The sequence below is a fragment of the Rhizophagus irregularis genome, chromosome 2 (genome assembly GCF_026210795.1).
Source record: "Rhizophagus irregularis chromosome 2, complete sequence".
Classification (NCBI taxonomy): domain Eukaryota; kingdom Fungi; phylum Glomeromycota; class Glomeromycetes; order Glomerales; family Glomeraceae; genus Rhizophagus; species Rhizophagus irregularis.
The window spans coordinates 2,445,424-2,464,865 of record NC_089430.1 but is presented as its reverse complement, the minus strand read 5'-3'; the positions used below and the strand labels follow the sequence as shown (position 1 = coordinate 2,464,865).

General features: G+C 29.7%; 3 protein-coding genes across 3 annotated transcripts; 2 read left to right on the top strand and 1 right to left on the bottom strand.

The window, feature by feature from the left end:
• Positions 1 to 5,644: 5,644 nt before the first annotated feature.
• Positions 5,645 to 8,394, bottom strand: OCT59_011905 (uncharacterized protein; the record flags this gene model as incomplete). Its single annotated transcript, XM_066134099.1, has 12 exons — positions 5,645 to 5,756; positions 5,833 to 5,919; positions 6,290 to 6,338; positions 6,400 to 6,579; positions 6,657 to 6,818; positions 6,890 to 7,084; positions 7,169 to 7,423; positions 7,670 to 7,718; positions 7,857 to 7,994; positions 8,080 to 8,189; positions 8,273 to 8,285; positions 8,350 to 8,394. 12 exons carry the CDS (start codon positions 8,392 to 8,394, stop codon positions 5,645 to 5,647), a joined length of 1,395 nt encoding a protein of 464 aa, XP_065989397.1.
• A 287-nt stretch (positions 8,395 to 8,681) lies between these two features.
• On the top strand, positions 8,682 to 9,097 carry OCT59_011904 (uncharacterized protein; the record flags this gene model as incomplete). Its single annotated transcript, XM_025324004.1, has 2 exons — positions 8,682 to 8,696; positions 8,774 to 9,097. The coding sequence occupies 2 exons, from the start codon at positions 8,682 to 8,684 to the stop codon at positions 9,095 to 9,097; spliced, it is 339 nt and encodes a 112-aa protein (XP_025188373.1).
• A 1,913-nt stretch (positions 9,098 to 11,010) lies between these two features.
• On the top strand, positions 11,011 to 11,737 carry OCT59_011903 (uncharacterized protein; the record flags this gene model as incomplete). The annotated part of the gene is made up of 2 exons (XM_025329116.2): positions 11,011 to 11,345; positions 11,407 to 11,737. 2 exons carry the CDS (start codon positions 11,011 to 11,013, stop codon positions 11,735 to 11,737), a joined length of 666 nt encoding a protein of 221 aa, XP_025188372.1.
• Between the last annotated feature and the right edge of the window lie 7,705 nt (positions 11,738 to 19,442).

Below are 19,442 nucleotides of genomic sequence, written 5' to 3'. Positions count from 1 at the left end.
TCCGTTTCATATGTTGCTCGAATCACCTTAATACCTTTAATGGAGGTTGGTGCCAATGAAATTAACCCAAGCACATCCAAAATTTTCCTATAGACAAAATTTTTCTTAGCAATAATATTATCGCCTGGAAGACTATCTTGCAAGATGAAAATACTAAAACGTTGAGTCTTCTTAATAATAGTCCAACCATCATTTTTCTTTGCTTCTTTAGAAGTTGTATTCTGATCAGGATGACTTGCGTTAATTTGAGCATGCATAGAGGCCTCAAGCCCTACGTTAATATTACTATTTGTCTGTATAGGTTGTTGAGCTGTCGAAGAGCTCGTTGAAGCAGCCAAAGTGCTACTTCCTGAAGGTTGGGTAAATTCTACCCCTTCCATATTACTCTTCCCAAATTCTATATCAAAAAAACAATATTTCTATGACTTAAACGATAATAAACGAAAAATATTTCTTCAAACTACTAGTGCAAAATTTGTGACCAAACGATCGGCAGGAAGTGTTTATAAGATTTGATGATTAATAATAAAAGTTAAAAGAAAATAAACAGATTATTTACCATTTATGTTTCATCATCAATTAATCATAACTGATCAAATAGAAAATCTACTTCATCTTTTGTCTTGGCTTTGGGAAGCTGGCGCATTAAAAATTTACTTTCATCTGAATATTTGGAATTTCTTACATTTCTATTTTGTTAATTAATATATAAAGTAAGGTTGCTTGCCGAAACCTGTTTGGCCTAATGCCGAAAGGTGAAACCTCTTATATAGTGCCGAAACGCCGAAACGCCGAAACTGCGAAACCTGTCAAAATTGCGAAACTGCCGAAACATGCCGAAACCTCTATAATAGGTTTCTCCGTAGTTTCGGCATAGTTGATCATAAGATTTGCATATAGTTACGCCAAGTTACACCAATTAATAATATAATTTAGATGATCAAATAATCTACAGATAAAAGATTAAACTTCAATATTTTACCGTCATCTTAGTTCTTTTAAGCTTTATCTAGTATTAGAATTTTCATTTCTAACTCCCATATTAATATTATGATATTACACGTTTTTACAGTTTTTTTTTAAGGGACTTATATTCATTAAAGGAAAATGCGTAACATGCATTTAATAAACCCAATTCCGTCATCTCCTTTAACACTGAACTAAAGTTTCTTTTACTTTCTTCCGTTTTCTTAATAATAATATTAATAATAAACTGTTTCAAATGACTGATCACATAGAAGATTCACCCATTAAAATGAAAAATAGAGGAGGTCGGCCACCTAATAGCATTTGGGAAGATATTAATAAAGGAGAAGCTGTTGGTTCTGGCAAATTTGCCGCCTCCTGCAAGTACTGTAAGAATACATGGTCACGCGGTGAAGTTTCAAAGCTCGAAGAGTATCTTTCAAACCATTGTCCAGATGCGCCAGCAGCAGTTGTTAGAAGGTATATGACTAAAGTAATGGAACGGCAAGATAAGTCCAAGTCATCCAAAAAAAGAAAATACTCTGAAGGTCAAAGTAACATGGATGATTACCATGATTCAACAGAGCTTAACGAACAAAGATGTACACGAATTAATCGTGCATTAGTTAAATTTTTTATTGCGTGCGGAATTGCGTTTAGAGTAGTGGAACATCCCTTTTTCATCAATTTTATAAAAGAGCTTAATGCCGGGTACAATACACCAACAAGGGAAGTATTAGTAAATCAACTACTTGAACGTGAATTAGCTCAAGTGAACTTCAAAGTTAATTCTGAGCTTGAAAAGGAAACGAATTTAACGTTAGGTTTGTTAAATTAAATAGGCTATTATACGTCATTTTTATTTAATCTTACTTACTATATAATATTAATTTATAATTTAGCCTTTGATGGTTGGACGTCTGGTACACATCATTCAATTTGGAACTTCATTGTAATGACTCCGTCGCATAAAGAATATCTTTATCAACTTTCTGATTTGTCTGAAAATTCGCACACTGCAGAATATCTAGTTACGGTAATTGAAAAGGTTATAGAAGGTATTGGAGAAGATCGAATATGTGCTGTAGTTTCCGATAATGCGGCCAATGTTCGTAATGCATGAAAAATTATACATGAGAATCATCCAAAGATTGAGAATGTGCGATGCGTTGCACATTCTATCAATTTAATTGCATGCGACATCGTCAAGGAGAAGTTTGGGGAACGTTTATTAAAACGTGTTAATATTTTGACAACCTTTTTTAGAAGTTCTCATCAGGCTAATGCAAAACTTGCTCAAATAATTAAAGAAAAAGGAATTAGTGGAGGAGGATTAAAATTATATTGCAAGACACGCTGGACTACTGCTAGTGAATCCGTAAATTCAGTAATAAATTTGGAATCAGCACTAGAAGAAATGGCCAGCGATCACGATAAAGTGCTAACAAATGATAAAATAAAACCGATTATTCAATCGAGAATTTTTTTTCAAATTTACGAGTTCTTGGATTTGTTCTGGATCCTCTAAGAAAAGCGGTACTTTCATTAGAATTGAGAAGAGCTACACTTGCAGATTGTTTCCTGAGCTTGGCAAGACTTGCAGCTACATTAAAAAAGTTACCCAAATCATTAAATCCTGCATTCCGAAGTCATTGTATCAAAGTAATAAATGAAAGATTTGATGAATTCGATGATGATAAGTATATTACTTGTTTTTTTATGGATCCCAGATTTAGAAACGCGCCACTTAAAAAATGCGCCCTCATGAGAATTATCAAATGTGCAGCTTCAATCGGGAAAAATTTAGGTTTCGACCGTTACGAAGCTGAAACTTTATGTGATCAAATACAGAAATATATTAATGAGCAAGAGCCATTTGACCTAGATATCGGTTTTGCTAAAGATAATCCCGTGAATTGGTGGAAATATATTAATACCGAACCAGAACCAGATGTCCTGCCAAGAATTGCAAGTTATCTATTTGCAATATGTCCTAACTCAGCAACTTGCGAACGTGGATTTTCGACTTTAGGATGGCTATTTCATAAACGTCGCTTAAATCTTAATGTGGATAAACTAGAATCCATGTGCAAATTAATTTTGTATTGGAAATCCAATTCAAAAACTGAACTTGGATTTTATGGAATTGATCAAAAAAAGAATACTCGTCTTAGTGATGATGAGATCAATATACGTATTGCAGAAGCTTTTGCAGAAGATGACGATGAGGAATATAATGAGGAGCAAGCTTCTACTCAGAGATTAACTACAAGCGGCGAAACAATACCCGAAGACAATTGCCGTGTAGTAATCGAAAGTCTATGGATTGATCAATTTGTTAATTTATCGCATGATTCAATTACTAGTGAAATCGGCGATATTCCAAGAGATATATTGGATGATTCAGATGAAAATAATGCGGAAGATGATGAAGTTGATGATAGTGGTAATAACAAGAGACCCGGAGAAGGTGACTATGATTATGATATAGATGATGTATTAGGTATGGATGACGGTGATAATAATGACGATAATTATGATGATAATGAGGAATAATAATAATGAGAAATAATTACAATAGTTAATCCAATGAGAATTAATTCTAATATCATGTGATTTAAATAATGATACTATTTAGGAAATAAATGATGTAATTATGCAGGGCAAAATATTCGCGATCAAAGTCCAGTTAACATATAATTATGCAGGCAATGCAGGCAATTGTAATTTTATATTATATTTTAAAACATTGCAATTTAATTAAGGAATAAGGATAAGCATATTATATTTTAAAAATAGTGCAATTTAATTAAGGAATAAGGATAAGCATATTATATTTTAAAAATAGTGCAATTTAATTAAGGAATAAGGATAAGCATATTATATTAGAATCAATAAGTTTTAAGGACTTCGTTAATTAAATTTATTACATTAGATCAATAAATTTTAAGAACTGCGTTACAAAAAAAAATTTAGAACTGCGTTAATTAAATTTATTACATTAGAATCAAAACTGTGTTTATTTTGTTACAAATACTTTAATTATGTAGAATGTTATTATGTTCATCAGTTCATGTTTTAAACATTATAACGAATTTTAAAATTATTATAAATATTATGAAATTTGAATTTTTTTTTCGCAATTCAAAACCAAATTGTATTTTAATTTTCAAATTGTATTTAATTTTCAAAATTTCAAGTTACGAAAAAATCATAAAAATAAAAAATGGCAGCATTAGTACCTTTTGTCCCACCGCCACCACCAGTATTCCAATGGACGATTAACGCAGCTAGGCAATTAATCGCGGAGCGGAGAAACTTACATCAGCAATTCGAAAGAATTGCAAACCGTCATCATGTAAATGCATGGACAATAATAGCAAATAGGGTGTTCGTTGCAATGGGATTTGCAGCGACACCCAGGCAATGCCAAACAAAATGGAATGCCCTCAAACGAGGTTATGAAAACCTCAGTAGGATAATAAATAATAATGATGACGACATTCCTATTATAAGCCCAAATAGTTTCGATAGAGCGTGTTTTGCTGATATGAACGATGAATTCTGGTTACAAACCGGTAATTATTATTAATTATTATTTTAAATTAATTTTATTTAGGCAATTCATTCAATTCATTAATATTTTTATTGGATTTTAGATCTGTTTAGACGAGAGTATCGACGGCAGCATGCTGCGCATGATCGACGTCGATATGAATATAGATTGCGAAGGGAAAGAAGAAGGTTGCGATCTAGGTCTCGATCAAGAAGTAGATCAAGAAGTAGAGATAGAAGACGAGATAGAAGTAGAGATAGAAGACGAGATAGAAGTAGAGATAGAAGACGGGACAGAAGTAGAGATAGAAGAAGAGGTAGAAGCAGGTCCCCACATAGAAGATAAAGATATTATTAAATTTTAATTTTTATTATATTTTTAATCGTGTATTTTATTAGTTTAATATTAAATATTATAAAATAAATATTTACATACAAAAAATCATATTGTCTTTAATCTTTATTCTTATAAATTGTTTAAATGCCGAAACTCTAATTAAATCATATAGAAAGTATTGCCGAAATGCCGAAACAGTTTCGGCAAGTTACGGCAGTTTCGCGATTTTGATAGGTTTCGCAGTTTCGGCATTTCTTGATGATTTCGCGAAACTAGTTTCGGCAGTTTCGCGTACGCCATTCTGCCGAAACCCTCTAGTTTCGGCAAGCAACCTTAATATAAAGTAAGTAATTAATAATGGAATTGTCAAATTTTTACTGGTGGTGATTTTCACCAGTCATGTGATCATGTGATTACTTATGTTACACAACATAACATATATTTATCATATTTATGAAATTTGTTTTTGCTTTGCTTGCTTTGCTTTTCTTTTAATATTTTACATGTTTTTAATACAAAAAATATTACTTTTGTTACACTATTAAACCCATAGGAGTATATTTCAATTTCATAAAGTTAGATATAATATTTATGAAAAAAAAACACATTTAAATATTTGTTTTTCTGTTTACCAACTTCAAAGCGTAATTTCAACACTTTAGTCAAATGAAATCAGCTTTCTTTATTAAGTGAAAGTTGTTCAGCGAGGTTGAAACTAGTTGTATATCAAATTTTATGAGTGTAAGTTTAATACTTGTGGAGCAAATCACGTTTTTCATAACGGTACTAACTTTCGAATTTTTTTTTTCGTTTGTGAACTTCAGAGCGTAATTTCACCACTTTAGTCAAATGAAATCGTCTTTCTTCATTAATTGAAAGTTGTTCAGCGAGGTCGAAACTAGTTGTATATAAAATTTCATGGATGTAAGTATAATACTTGTGAAAAAAATCACATTTTTCATAACGGTACTAACTTTCGAATTTTTTTTTTCCGTTTGTGAACTTCAGAGAGTAATTTCACCACTTTGGTCAAATGAAATCGTTGTTTAGCAAGATTAAAACTAGTTGTGTATCAAATTTCATGAGTGTAAATGTAATACTTTTGGAAAAAATTGCATTTCTCATAATAGTATTAACTTTCAAATTTTTTTTTTCTGTCTATTAAATTTAAAGTGTAATTTTCTTACTTTGGTCAAATAAATTAAGTTTTTTTATTAAGTAAACCATGTTCAATATTTAAAAAAACTACTTACATTTAATTTTTTTTCTCAGTAAAAATTTGCAAAAAAATTTTTTATAATTCTGGCTAAATCATAATTTCTGCCAACATTAATAACGGTGAAAATCACCGCTGGTAAAAATCACCACCGGTGAGATTTAGCAATACCCATTAATAATTATTCATAAATAAACTAATTATAATTTGTTTACCTTTCAAAATGAATTAAACATGATTTTAAAACAGAAAGTAAATGCTGTTCTGGGCTTAAAGAATTATATAAGGAATTTAAAGCTAAAGATAATTCTTTAGCTTGCTTGACCTTTATCCAAATCAACAATAATAGCAGCCCATCCTTTTTTTTCAGAGTTTTCTGAATTGAAATAATAAAAAGTTGGCTTTTCTACTGTTAAATCTTCATAAACTTCAAAGAAAGCTGTAAACATGTATTGATAAGCCTTAGCATTACTTCCATTTGAATATATCCTACAAAAAGTTACAACTAATAAAAGAAATTGTTTAGTTAATAGTAAACTAAAATTAATAATTTAAAATTTAAACTTCTACAGTTCTACTTACCACTATTATTATTTTCGTCATAGGCATTAAATTCAAGTTCATCAATTTCTCCAAATACACGCTTATAGGACATATCCACCATAAAATATTTAAATTTTGACATATGTTCAGCTTGTAATTTAAACACACATAATATCATAATATGTCCATCATCCATAAATACTAAAAAATAATAATAATTACATTAAATTAAAAATATTTAAAAAGTTTATTTTTAAAATTAAAGTACTTACTAATCCTTTGAATATAATCACGTAAATTTGATTCATTTTGATTAAAAGCATGAACTACTCCCATTATACCTTGTCCATATGGATGTAATAATTTCTGTTCTCTCATTATAATATTACGAAGCTTACCAATATTATTCATTGAGGCATGAACATCTGCTAAAACAGTATCACCAAAAACTGCTTTTATCAATGGACCTATATTTATTTGAAATTAAAGTTAGCATTAATAAAGCTCAAAAATAAAAATAATGTAATAAAAATATAATTATTATTTATTACCAGAAATTAACCTTCGTGAAATAAAATCAATTAAAAGATCATTAGAGTTTTCAATTAAACTTTTCAAATCTTGCTGTAAGTGATTTGGTGTTCGATGAGGTGGTGAAGGTGGATGTGAATGAGTATTTTTTACAACCATAACTATATAAGGGCATGATTCTAAATCCAATGATTCATATTTATGAAATATAACATTACACCCAGTTTTTACAAGTGGTAATAATTCAACTTTTCCATCTATGATGTAAGGAATTGCTATATAAAAAAAATAAGAAAAAATATTATATAAAATTGATTTTTCTTAATGATGTAATTGAATACTTATGACATTTTTGTTTTTGTAAACAATTTTTATCATCCTAAATAAATAAAGATAAGAATATGAATCAAAATGTAACAAAAATTTAAGATTTTCATCAACATTGGGTTTTTCACTAATATATCGATGACGTGTGCCAAATACATATGCACTACAACCAATGAAGTATTGATTAACATTACTTCTATTAGTTTTATGATTATAACAACATTTAGAATTGATGGCAGCAAGCTATTCTCTTAAATTGAAAAAAAAATAAATTATTATTTCATAAATATTGAATCGGATTTGATGTGAAGAAGATATAATCAAGAAGCTGGAATTTTTTGAAGATAAATCCATGTTAAGATCTACTGTAGAATGAGTTACATCTTTAAATTCAGGTTTAGCAATTTTACAAATCTTCACGCCTTGACATGATTTCTTATTATCTTTACATTGCACTCCTAAAAATGGACAAAAAATATTAGAGTGTGCACCACCAGGTTTACCAAGACCATATTGGATCTTAAATAAAAATTAAAAATTAAAAATTAATTTAATATTTTATTAGCTATTAAAAAATAAATGATTGAAAAATAAAATCCTTTACATTATTAAATACAGCCTTTTTGTCAGTCCAATTTTCAACATGAAAAACATATGCAATTCCATCATCTGAAGTATCGGGATATTCAATGAAAAATAAGGAATAACAAATATCTGTAATGTGATATACAGAACTAATTAAAGCCAAAGTATTCTCCAATTTTTCTTCATTATTAACTCTTGTGATAACAAAGAACTTCGTTCTTCCTCCTAAAATAGTATAGAAAATTTTGATTTTTTGTTATAAAATTTAAATAAAATTTAAAGAAATTACCTCTAATTCAGAACTAATATTGATAGATTCAGCTAAATTAGACATTATTGATTGTAGTAACTTAAGTTTATTGTTATGAAAATAAATGATTTTTTCGAATTTTGTTAAGATTTGAATGTAATATACGTGACGAAAAAATAAAATTTTGGTTATAAAGGATAATTATAAACATGGTTATAAACATTGATCCAGTTTCTATAAAAGTTAACTGAAAAGATTTTTATGCATTTATTAGTTAAGAGTGTTTATATAATTATGATTATCAAAAGATTGAATTTACCAAAAGTAATAAATTTAAATATTTATTATAAAATTTATTATTTACATGAAAAATGAGTGAAATCGCAGTAATTGAATAATATTATTTTGTTTTCCTAACAAATTACCTATAATAAAAATGAAATATTAGTAATATTTCTTAAAGGAAGTTACCAAACTTACATTAATTAATTTGCAAAATAATTCCCCAAAATGTGTTAGTAGATTTCACTGGTTTAGAGATGGATCACGAATTAATTTAGAAAAACAAAAAACTACTTCGCTTCTAAAGTCACAGAATAAACGGCAAAAAGGTAATGTTAAGGGTGTTAAAAATGATGAATTTCAACAACAAATTCAAGAGTTAGAAATCGAAGAACGTAAGGAAGAATTAGAAAGAAAAAAATTGGATAAACCAATTAAAAAAATTAGAAATAGCATGAAAAGAGAAAGGATTAAGGGAAGGGCAATGAAGTTTAATTTCTATTAGAGTGAAAAAGTAATATGTTCTTAAAAAACATGTTTCTTAAAATTCATCTTAGTTAAATATACAGTCATCCTCCCATATAATCACACCCTTCGGGACCAAAAAAATGGTGTGACTATAAAAATTATATATGATGTGATTAAAGGGAAGGTTTTTTTAATAAGTTTATTAGTAACTTGGGATTAATGTAAATGTGCTTATAAGGGAGTTGCAATTATACAGGGGTGACTATATGGAAGGATGACTATAACAGATAAGTGCCACCAAAAATCTTTTTGTGTCTAAGTTAAATGATAGTAAATGTAGTATTTTGGAAAAGACTCTATTTTTTGTATTAAATTTAGGAATACTTTAATAAAAGAAAATATAAATTAGCAGTCTAATAAAATCGAAAATGAAAAAGAAAAAAAGTCTTGCTCAACTTCAATTCCAAGGGGAAAAACCCGTTCATCATCAAATTAGTTTTGGAGTCGCCTAAAAAGAAGAAAAATAAGTTACTATTATGATAAGAAAAAAATGTAAAAAATTCACTATTTTCATATCATCATGCGTATATTTATCTTAAAAAAATAAATAAAATATTATCATATAGTAATAATTAATAAAAAAAAAACACGCCTACGTTATTACAAATTATATATGCGTAGTCATGTTGCAGGATTGTGATTACATAACTCAATTGAGTACATAACCATCACGTAATTTGCTATATAATCATTCACAAACAATGTCATTGTCATAAGTCAGAACAAAGTCATGAGCTGAGGCAAAATCCAAGCCAAAGATAAGGATGCTAGAAGATGAGGTATGAGTAATGTTGGCCAAAGAATCGGCAAAATCGTTCAAATAATTATTGGAATGGGCTTTGACTTTGATTGGGAGGACAACCAAGTTCTTGGAATGGATGGTTAGCCCAAAGTTCAAAATTGGTGGTCTTATAATAAAGGCGACTATTAGAATAAAATGAAGAAGAACAGCCATAAAGACCATCAATAGCGGTCTGTGAGTCAGTATAAATAGTGACTTCTGAATCACAAGGCGAGACTGTTAAGGCTGCATAAATAGCAGCAGCTTCAGCATGAGAAGCATTGGGAATGATTTGCATCCAAGACCAGCCCATAGAAACATCAGGATTACCTAAGTTGATGAGAGACCATTCGTGCCATCTGGATGATAGGAATAATAACTTTGAAACTGATCTCTCTTCTTTTATTGATTCAGCTCTTTCTTGTACTCGTCACCATATCACTAACTCTTTGTTTCTTACTTCAGTCTCTACTCCTTCTCCTATCACTTTTGATTTGGCTTTATCCTTTTTGAATAGAGTTCCTTCTATTTCTATTATCCTGATCCCTATGACCACTTCCTTTTGCTTTTTAGGTGTCTGGTTTAATATTAAAGGCTTCCGCGATTTTGTTAAAAAACAAATCAAACGCGAATGTAACTCACCATTCGACCTGCAAAACTTTCTGCCAAACAAGTTGTATACTTGCATAATACCGTTCTTATACCAAACTTGACCTCTCAGAATCTGAATGTTATACTGCAATGAAAAGTATACGTTCTGCTGTTAAATATAAGGCCAATTTTTCTTGTTCTCTACCTAACCTATTTTATATTTGTCTCAAGCTTTGGGATTAATCAATTTATTTGATAACTAATTTATTTTTATTGGCTAATTCATCTTCTTCTTTTATTCAATCTCTTTTTATTTATAAGCCCTGTTCAATTCTAGATTTGACCGGATTGATCAAAATTTTACACCCTTAAATAATTGGTTGCTGATGTGGTCAGCGGTCAGTCATACCGATCTACAAAAATTGGTGTTTTTCCCTGATCGCAATCTATATAATAAATGACGCGTCTAGAGTCTGCATGTTTTTTGCCTTAAACTTTTTGAAGTTCTAACTTTTACCATGCCTATTCCAAAATCTACTCTTCGTCCAATTGCTCCTAAACCACAAACACCTGTACAGGACCCTGATGTTATAGCTGTATTAACATTTACTCCATCAGAAATTCAAGAAGTGACGGTACCTACTACTGATGTTTCAACACCTGTAATCACTAAAGTTTCTAAAAAGAATAATGGCCAAAAAACAGAAAGAGCAAGTTCTGTTGAAGAAGAAACTGGCTGGGATGATACAAATACTGGATTATTGATAAGTTTTCTTGAAGATAATTTTGATATTTACAAAAAAAATAAGTCCAATTTTGCCAAAACAGCTGCTACTAAGATTTTTTCAGGAAAGTTGTAGAGCAGATTAAAAATAAATTATCTCGTCTTGTGACTAAGTATAATGAAATTAAAGAAAAGGAGAACAAAACAGGAAATGGTTTGACAGACTTGATGCTTTGTTTGAAACTCATGAAAATCACAATCCGGGATTTTTAGTAGATGGATTTTCTGATGATGTTCAATTGTTTGACAGTTTTAAAGAAAAAGAAACAGAAACTAATGAAGAAGTTTTGGCAGAAAAAAAAGATAATCAAATTACTAAAAAACGAAAATCTCTTTCACAGGATCCATTAGCCGAAGCCATAATTTCTATGAGTAATGCAAGACAAATAATTTGGGAAAAACGACTTGCCTCTGAGAATGACCAGTTTGAAAAGAAGCAAGTAGTTGAAAAGGAAGAATGAAAGAATTGGATTTAAGAATGTTGCAATATAAATCATCTTTAGAATTATTGCAATTTAACGTTAATAAGTAGTAGTAATAATAACAATAGCAATAATAATAGTAATAACAATAATCATAATAATAATAATGGTAATATAATATAATAGGTAATAATATAATAATAATAATGGATTTAACAATAAATTTGTGAATAACAAAACATTTTGCTGCAAATTTTTTATTTAAGAATTCAACATGTATTGTATTTTTTAAAAAATTCAATAAACTTAAAATTTAAATCATATATTTGATGAAAATATCTTTTAAAATATGCATAATATATTATTTATGAAAAATGTTGATGAAAGATTAAGTTTTTTTTAGCCTGCCCAGTTCTTTTTAATACCTCATCATTATTCCTTAATGTATAATTATCATTTTTGTCATTATCATCTTCTTCTATATTATCATTGAAATCACCCTCCCAAATATCTAAAAAGTTATGTAAAATTATTGCACAACATGTAAATAATACTTCCATCTTAACCATTTTAATATCAAGATCCCTTAACGTTTTAGATCTTGCTTTTAATCTCCCGAAGGCATTTTCTATTACAACTTGATGACGTGAATGGAATTGATTAAATTTTTTGTATTTTCGAGAAGATGTATCTTTAAAAGGTGGGATTAAGAAAGGAGAAATAGGATAAGCTGAATCACCTAAAAGATTATCATCATCTTGAATAAGATGAGAATAATCTTTATAAAAAGAAGAATTTCTATAAACTCGGATCATGTACTAAACTAATAAAAATGCCTCTATCATTTACAATACCATGACAGTAAATAGCATAGCGTTTTTTCCTAGTAAAGTAAACCTCTGGATCTTTATTTGGAGCATTTCTCATAGAAATATAGGTTCCATCAACTGTTCCAATTACATTTTTAAGCCCTCCTAAATTTTCAAATCCTTCATTAACTTTTTTACGCTCTTCTGAAATAGGCCACTTAACAAACCTATTTTTTTTGCTAAAATTGCTTGAATAACTCATTTAGTATAAAGAATTACCATCCCTTCTCCTATTTCCAAATCTTAAACAAACTTCAAACAAACTTCCAGTAGATCCAAGTTGACAAAGAAATACAGCTAACTGAAATTCAACACAAGCTTGAGGTTTATGAAAATACATGATGGAATTGATGCATTCTTAAAATTTTTTTAAATCGAGTAATATCATAAAATGGAAGAACATTTTGCCACCAATGCTTTGACTTCACTACGCGGTATAATCTTGGTTCTAAATACCATGTATTTATTCATTTTATTAAAACTGTTTGTAAAATGATATTATCCTCTTCATCACTTGAATTTTCCTCTTCTTTTTCTTCATGTTCGTCTCCTAAAATATTTGTAACCATAACAACTTATAAAGTCTTTCTTTACAATTCATATTGTAACAGTAAAAGAAAAGAAGTCGGTGACACTAATCATATCTATTACAATCAATCTGATCGATCAAAAATGTGCTCAATTATAACTGCAGTTTGATTAGTTACACTATTTTTTGGTCAATCTGATCCAATCTAGAAATGAACAGGGCTATAGATTGCGTTTACAGCAGATTGCAAAATTGTAAGACTACTGAATTTTTCAAGAATTAGTAAAAAAGCAAGTTTAAATACCTATTTTGGTAATAACTTTAACTCCTTAAAATTAATATAGATTTTAAAGTAATTTATTTATATTGAATCATATGATATATTTCTATTTTTATTTAAGGAGTTGAATAAACAGGTTTTTAACTTGATTTTTTACTGGTTTTTGAAAAATTCAAAATATCAAATTTTCAAATTAAAAAATCATAGGGTGGCCTTACAATTTTGCAATCTGCTGTAATTCAATATTTGTTTTTGTTAAAAAATGGTCTATATGGTCTTCTCTTTCTTCTTTCAAAAAGGATTATATCGCTTGCACTATTGCCCTCTTGGCCTCCACTCCTTTCCGTTTGCTTCAAACTCAACTTTCATACCTACCAACTCTGTCTCTGCTTGATGGTCACATCCCCTTATTCAACTGTATGACACCCAAAGCGTTTAAAGCTTACCATCCTATCCTGCATAAATGACACTTATTTTATTTGTCACAACTTATTACTCCGCAAGGCACCCATTTAATTTCTTGGAAAGCTTATTATAATAATTTGGTTGGAAGATGTGGTCCTGGTCATATCCATCTTTCATCCAAAGACAAACTACTATTCCCAACTCTAACAATCGTTTGATCGATAAATTTATTATTCCCTCTCCACCCATGAGCTCTGCTTCACTCATCAATCTTGCTCCTTGTATTTCAACCCTCTGACTACCAAAAACTGGATTGTTACTTTAGATGATTTTGGCTCCCCTCTTTTTGACAAACAACTCTCCATACAACCTAGTAGTGGTACCTGTTTCATTGTACATTGGATTTCTCCCTATTGTGTCTCTTCGCCAGGTGATATAAAGCTTTCTCCATGCACTGGTTGTGCTGCTCATACTTCTATACCCTTCTCTAAGAAACGAAAAGCTGACTTAACTCTTTGCACGCAGAAGGTTTCTCTTATACATTCCCACTGTCAATGAACGAATCCAACATGATACTTCCAAAGTGACCTCACTCCTTACATGGGCTGATATTGACAAACTTGTTCGTTCTTATTCTCTTATGGATTCTCCTGAAGCTCTGCCTATTTCTCTCACGATTGAATCTTCAGCTGCTGCTGTTTTTGCCAATTCCCCTTTAGTCCCCTCTCTGGATTCACATTATATTTTTCTTTAAGGAGGTGAAATCCACGAATGGATTTTGAATTTTGAAATATTAGTTAAACAATCAAAAAAAGATTTAAAATCATCAAGTCAGCATGATGACAGGGATAAAGGTAAGGTGGTATAAAAGTAAACACTTTCTTATATAATTGAAGAATGTTTTGAAGTCTAATTAAATGAGTAGACCACTTATGCTCATAAGCAGCAGAATATGTTGCACAACAGACGTATTGAATGCATTAAATGATTAAGAAATCGATAATGTTGAGTTAAGGTTTCCAATTCCTTAGGGACCTTGGGAGTATGGTTGTTGGCAACTGTAATGGACAGTAAGGTAATGTTATCAGTGAACTCTTTTCATTAAGATTCAGAAACATTGTCAAATTTGAAAACACGGTGAGTACGACATTTAAGTTGTCAAGCATGAGCCAATTTGGTAGAGGCGAAATGTAAAGACATATCATAATAGGTGATAACAGGATTATGGTCAGATGTGCTGATATCTTGAGCATCAAAGATACAAAAAGTAAGAGTAGAGCAATACATCATTACGGTGAAAGGTGCCTAAGGAGCCAGAAAGGTTAACAGGAGTATAATCTTCATAACTATGAAATAAGAGGTGGTTAAATAAATGGTAAGCATGTTTAAAATAAATAGGATAAAATTGATCTAAATGCATATTGAAATCACCACAAATAGCATGGTAAAACCCAGTTTATTTGTTGTTGAATAAGCAAGTCAATAGTGTCTGAGCGCAAAGCACCATCAGTAGTAGGGGGAATGTAAACAACAAATATGCATAATTTCACAAAAATTCAAAATATCAAATTTTCAAATTAACTAATAGAAATTCAAAAAAAAGAATGGCATTTACAAACAGAGGTAAAAGTTGAGTTTTTTTTATGATTTTATATTATCCTGTAAAATTGTCTAATTAAACAGTTATATTTTTTCTTTTTTTTTTTATAGAATTTAGAGGAAAATGATAGTTATTTGCGAATAATTTCAGATGTACCAACCAGATGGAATTCTTCTTATCTGGCTTGGATAAGATTATTAAAAATTCAAAATCTTATTGACATAATGGCAAGTTCACTCAGTGTTAATTCTAATCTACAAGCACGAAAGGATGGTAAAAGATTAAAAGAAATTAATTTGGTTGATGAAGAGTGGAAACCATTAAGAAAATTAACAAATATTCTTAAAAAGTTTGCAGAAGCTACTGAAGTACTTACACTACTATTAGTTTTATACATCAAGCTTTACAAGTTATCAAACAAGACATATGTCCTTTAACTAAAGAATCAGTTAATATTATCGAAAAATTTATATTGAAACACCACAAGATTGTAAAGATCTAAAAAAAAATGTCAAAATGCTTTGTATAAAACTATGAATCATTATTGGAACGTACCAAATGATTATGCAATGATAGGCATATTACTGGATCCAAGATATAAAGAATTACAATTTGCTTCTGATCATTTGAAAGTTCAGATACAAAAAAAACTTAGGTCTATTTATGAAAATTATATTGATCAGGAAGATGATGATTACAATAATAAAGATAATGATTAGATATACGACAATTCACTTTTGACAAATATATTTACAAAGTAGCAGATTACTTAGCTATTCCACAAATTCAGTTTAATGATTGCCCTCTGGAGTGGTGGAAATGAATGAGAAAAGATTTCCAATATTATCAATTCTCACAAAAGTATATTTATGTATTCCTGGCTCCTGCTACATCAATACCTAGTGAAAGATTATTCAGCAATGCAGGTAATTTGATGACAGTAAAGCGAACCCAATTATCAAATTCTACATTTGAGCACTTGCTTTTTCTTAAAAAAAATTGTAATTTAGCAGGCAGAATATTTCCAAAAAATGTCATAATCTGTAATTGTTTCTTATTTTGTTGAATATAATTTTGTATTTTTTGTTTTGTTATTTATAAATAATAAAGTTACATGAACATTTGTTTTATATTTCGTCATATATCTGTCTAATGGATTTAACGATATTATCTGTATTACGAATAACAATAGGTGTAATAATTTATCCATATCTATTTCTTTAGTCACAAATTAGATAAATACGGATAAATAGATATTTGAATCTAACCACTAATTTTGGCATGTTATGTTATACTCAAGTGTAGTGAAGTTTCATATTAGCATTATACCAAATAGATAGTATAAGAATAGTATTTTAACAAACCCTAAAGGGTAATGTTAAAAATTCACCAATTCTTACTGCAATACAATTCGTTATCATCATCTTATCAAATTAATTTTACATTTCAAAATATGTGACATTTTCAAAGATTGGATAATAATAAAAGTATTCATCAGTAAAATACTTCTCAAAGAAATCAATTTAGTATAGATTTTTCAATAGCAAAAACAGCTGTTAATATTGCTTTAGAAACTAATAGTGATTGTAAATTAATTGCTGATTCACCACTCAGCGATACAAAATGATCGGCAATCTATAATTAATCTCGTCAGACATTTTTATATTAAATACTATTGCTTCTGAATGGTGTTTGCACAAGTTTGAAAACGTTTGTTGTAATATAAATGCCCTAAAAATACATTAAAAGGTGTTACATTACTTAGGTATAGTTTTATAAAACTGGTAAAACTAAAACATTGCCAAAAAAAAAAAAAATTTTTTATTTTCTTTTTTTTTAAAATATTATTTTGTTAATCTGAGCAAGAATATAACGTATATTATATAATAGTACAAAAAAACCTTGTAAAATTTGCAAAATTCGCGAATAATTGGTGTAAAGTTACCTAAAATATGAGCTGGAATGGTGACTTCCCCCAAAGTAAACTCTAAATTTTATAGCAAACGAAAAAAATTTTTTTTTTGTGACATATTCACGTTTGTCATTATTAATTGGTAAATTATGGTTGCATTAAGCATGACTTATGTAGGACAAAATCGGAGTTGAAATGTGCCAATCAATGTCATTCATATAAGAACTTGCAACAGATCTACTAATCAATTTTGTATCGTTGAGTGGTGGATTGGCAATTAATTAGTTATTGAAAAAATTTATTGCAATAAAGCATGAAAGAAGTACAGAAGTTGGTAATGATAATAATTTAGAAGAAATTAATGGTATAAAAAGAGCTGCACAGAATACTAATATAATTTCATTACAAAAAGATTTAATTAATCAGATTATTGATCCTAATGTTACTAAAATTCAGGAAACTTCTTCTAAAAGAAGATTAAAGAGTATATTCCAATATGTGAAGTTACACTAGTCAAAAACCAATATATCGGGTAGCAGATATGTATCAGATATGTACCCGATATGTGTAGTATTAATGCAGAAAATCGGGTACCCGATATGTGTAAGATATGTGTAAATATATATATCGTCTACATATCATATACATATCATATACATATCGGCAGTGTTGTACATTTTTAATGTCCGCAGCTTTTTTTGGTTGTCCTGGACATGTCCGCGCTCTGTCTGTACTCTTCTGTAACTTAAAATTCTCTACAAAAATTATATATATTTATGCATAATTGGATGCTAAACATTTTTGCTAAGTATCGAACAAGGCTATCATAGAAAAATTTCAAGGGGTTATCATTTCTTTTTTGTGTAACATGTCCCGGATATTGTCCCGTGACAACACTGCATATTGGTACCCGATATGTATATGATATATATATTTACATATATCTTACACATATCGGGTACCCGATTTTCTGCATTAATACTACACATATCGGGTACATATCTGATACATATCTGCTACCCGATATATTGGTTTTTGACCAGTTTTACCCACATTGGAAAAGCTTAAGTGGACTCGACCAGACTTATACATGGACGAATTAACTTGCCGTTCTTGTGTCGACCGCATGGAAGACCTGATGCACCTTTTTATGTGCAAAAGACGTCGTCTACCTATGCAACAAATTCTCCAATCTTATCAAAACCATTTGATTTCTAAAATTCAAGATGCTGGAAAATTGGCTGATATTGATCCTACTCCATTTATAGCTAAACTCACTTCTCTTTCATGCTGGTCCTTTTCTTCTACAAATTGGTCCTCCTACGCCCTTGTCCGTGGTTGTTTACCTAAACTCTTTATTGACTTATTTGTCGATTTATCCATTCCAAGAATCTCTGCGATTAAGGTTATCGCTGCTATTCATAACAATTTTGTTCAAAAGTTCAGAAAACGAATTTGGAATCCGCGTTCTTATGAGAAAAGTAGATGGGAAAACGCGATGAACATTACCTATAAGTTGAAAACTACTCCGAAGCCATCTAATTTGCCATTGTCAACGTACATACCTTACTCATCCTTACCACCTCCGACCCTACACGATTCACGTGACTCCGGAACCGATTGGTTGAAGAACTCGATGAAATATGGTTTGCCTTGGTTTAATCACTTTTCAGGTTTTATGGGTCGTCTAATGGTGCTACTTAATAACAGCTTTTGCAGGATGGAGTGTCGATTTTTATAGTGGGCGCGCTATTCGTTATTTTGTTAGCATAGTTGCTTCTACTTTGGTTGGAATATATCAAGGGGGAAGATCTGGGAAAATTTAGTGTAATGCGATTTTTCTTTTTTAGATTAATTTTTTTTACTTTATTTTTTCTTAGGAGACTATATAGCTTTGTTTTTAGTTAGTTTTATTTTTATATTTTTCTTTTTATTTTTTGTAAATTGTAAAGTTCGAATAAATTTAATAAAGATAAAGGCTACTATGCCACGTTTGCCTGGTTTTTGACCAGTAGTAGTAGTAACTCTCTCCTGAATTTTTCAAAACGAAAATTTCCGACGATAATAATTTTTTATTATTTTTAAAAAATAATACAAGCTACTAATAAAATTTTATATTTTATATATTCCCAACTCAAAGCCCTCTACT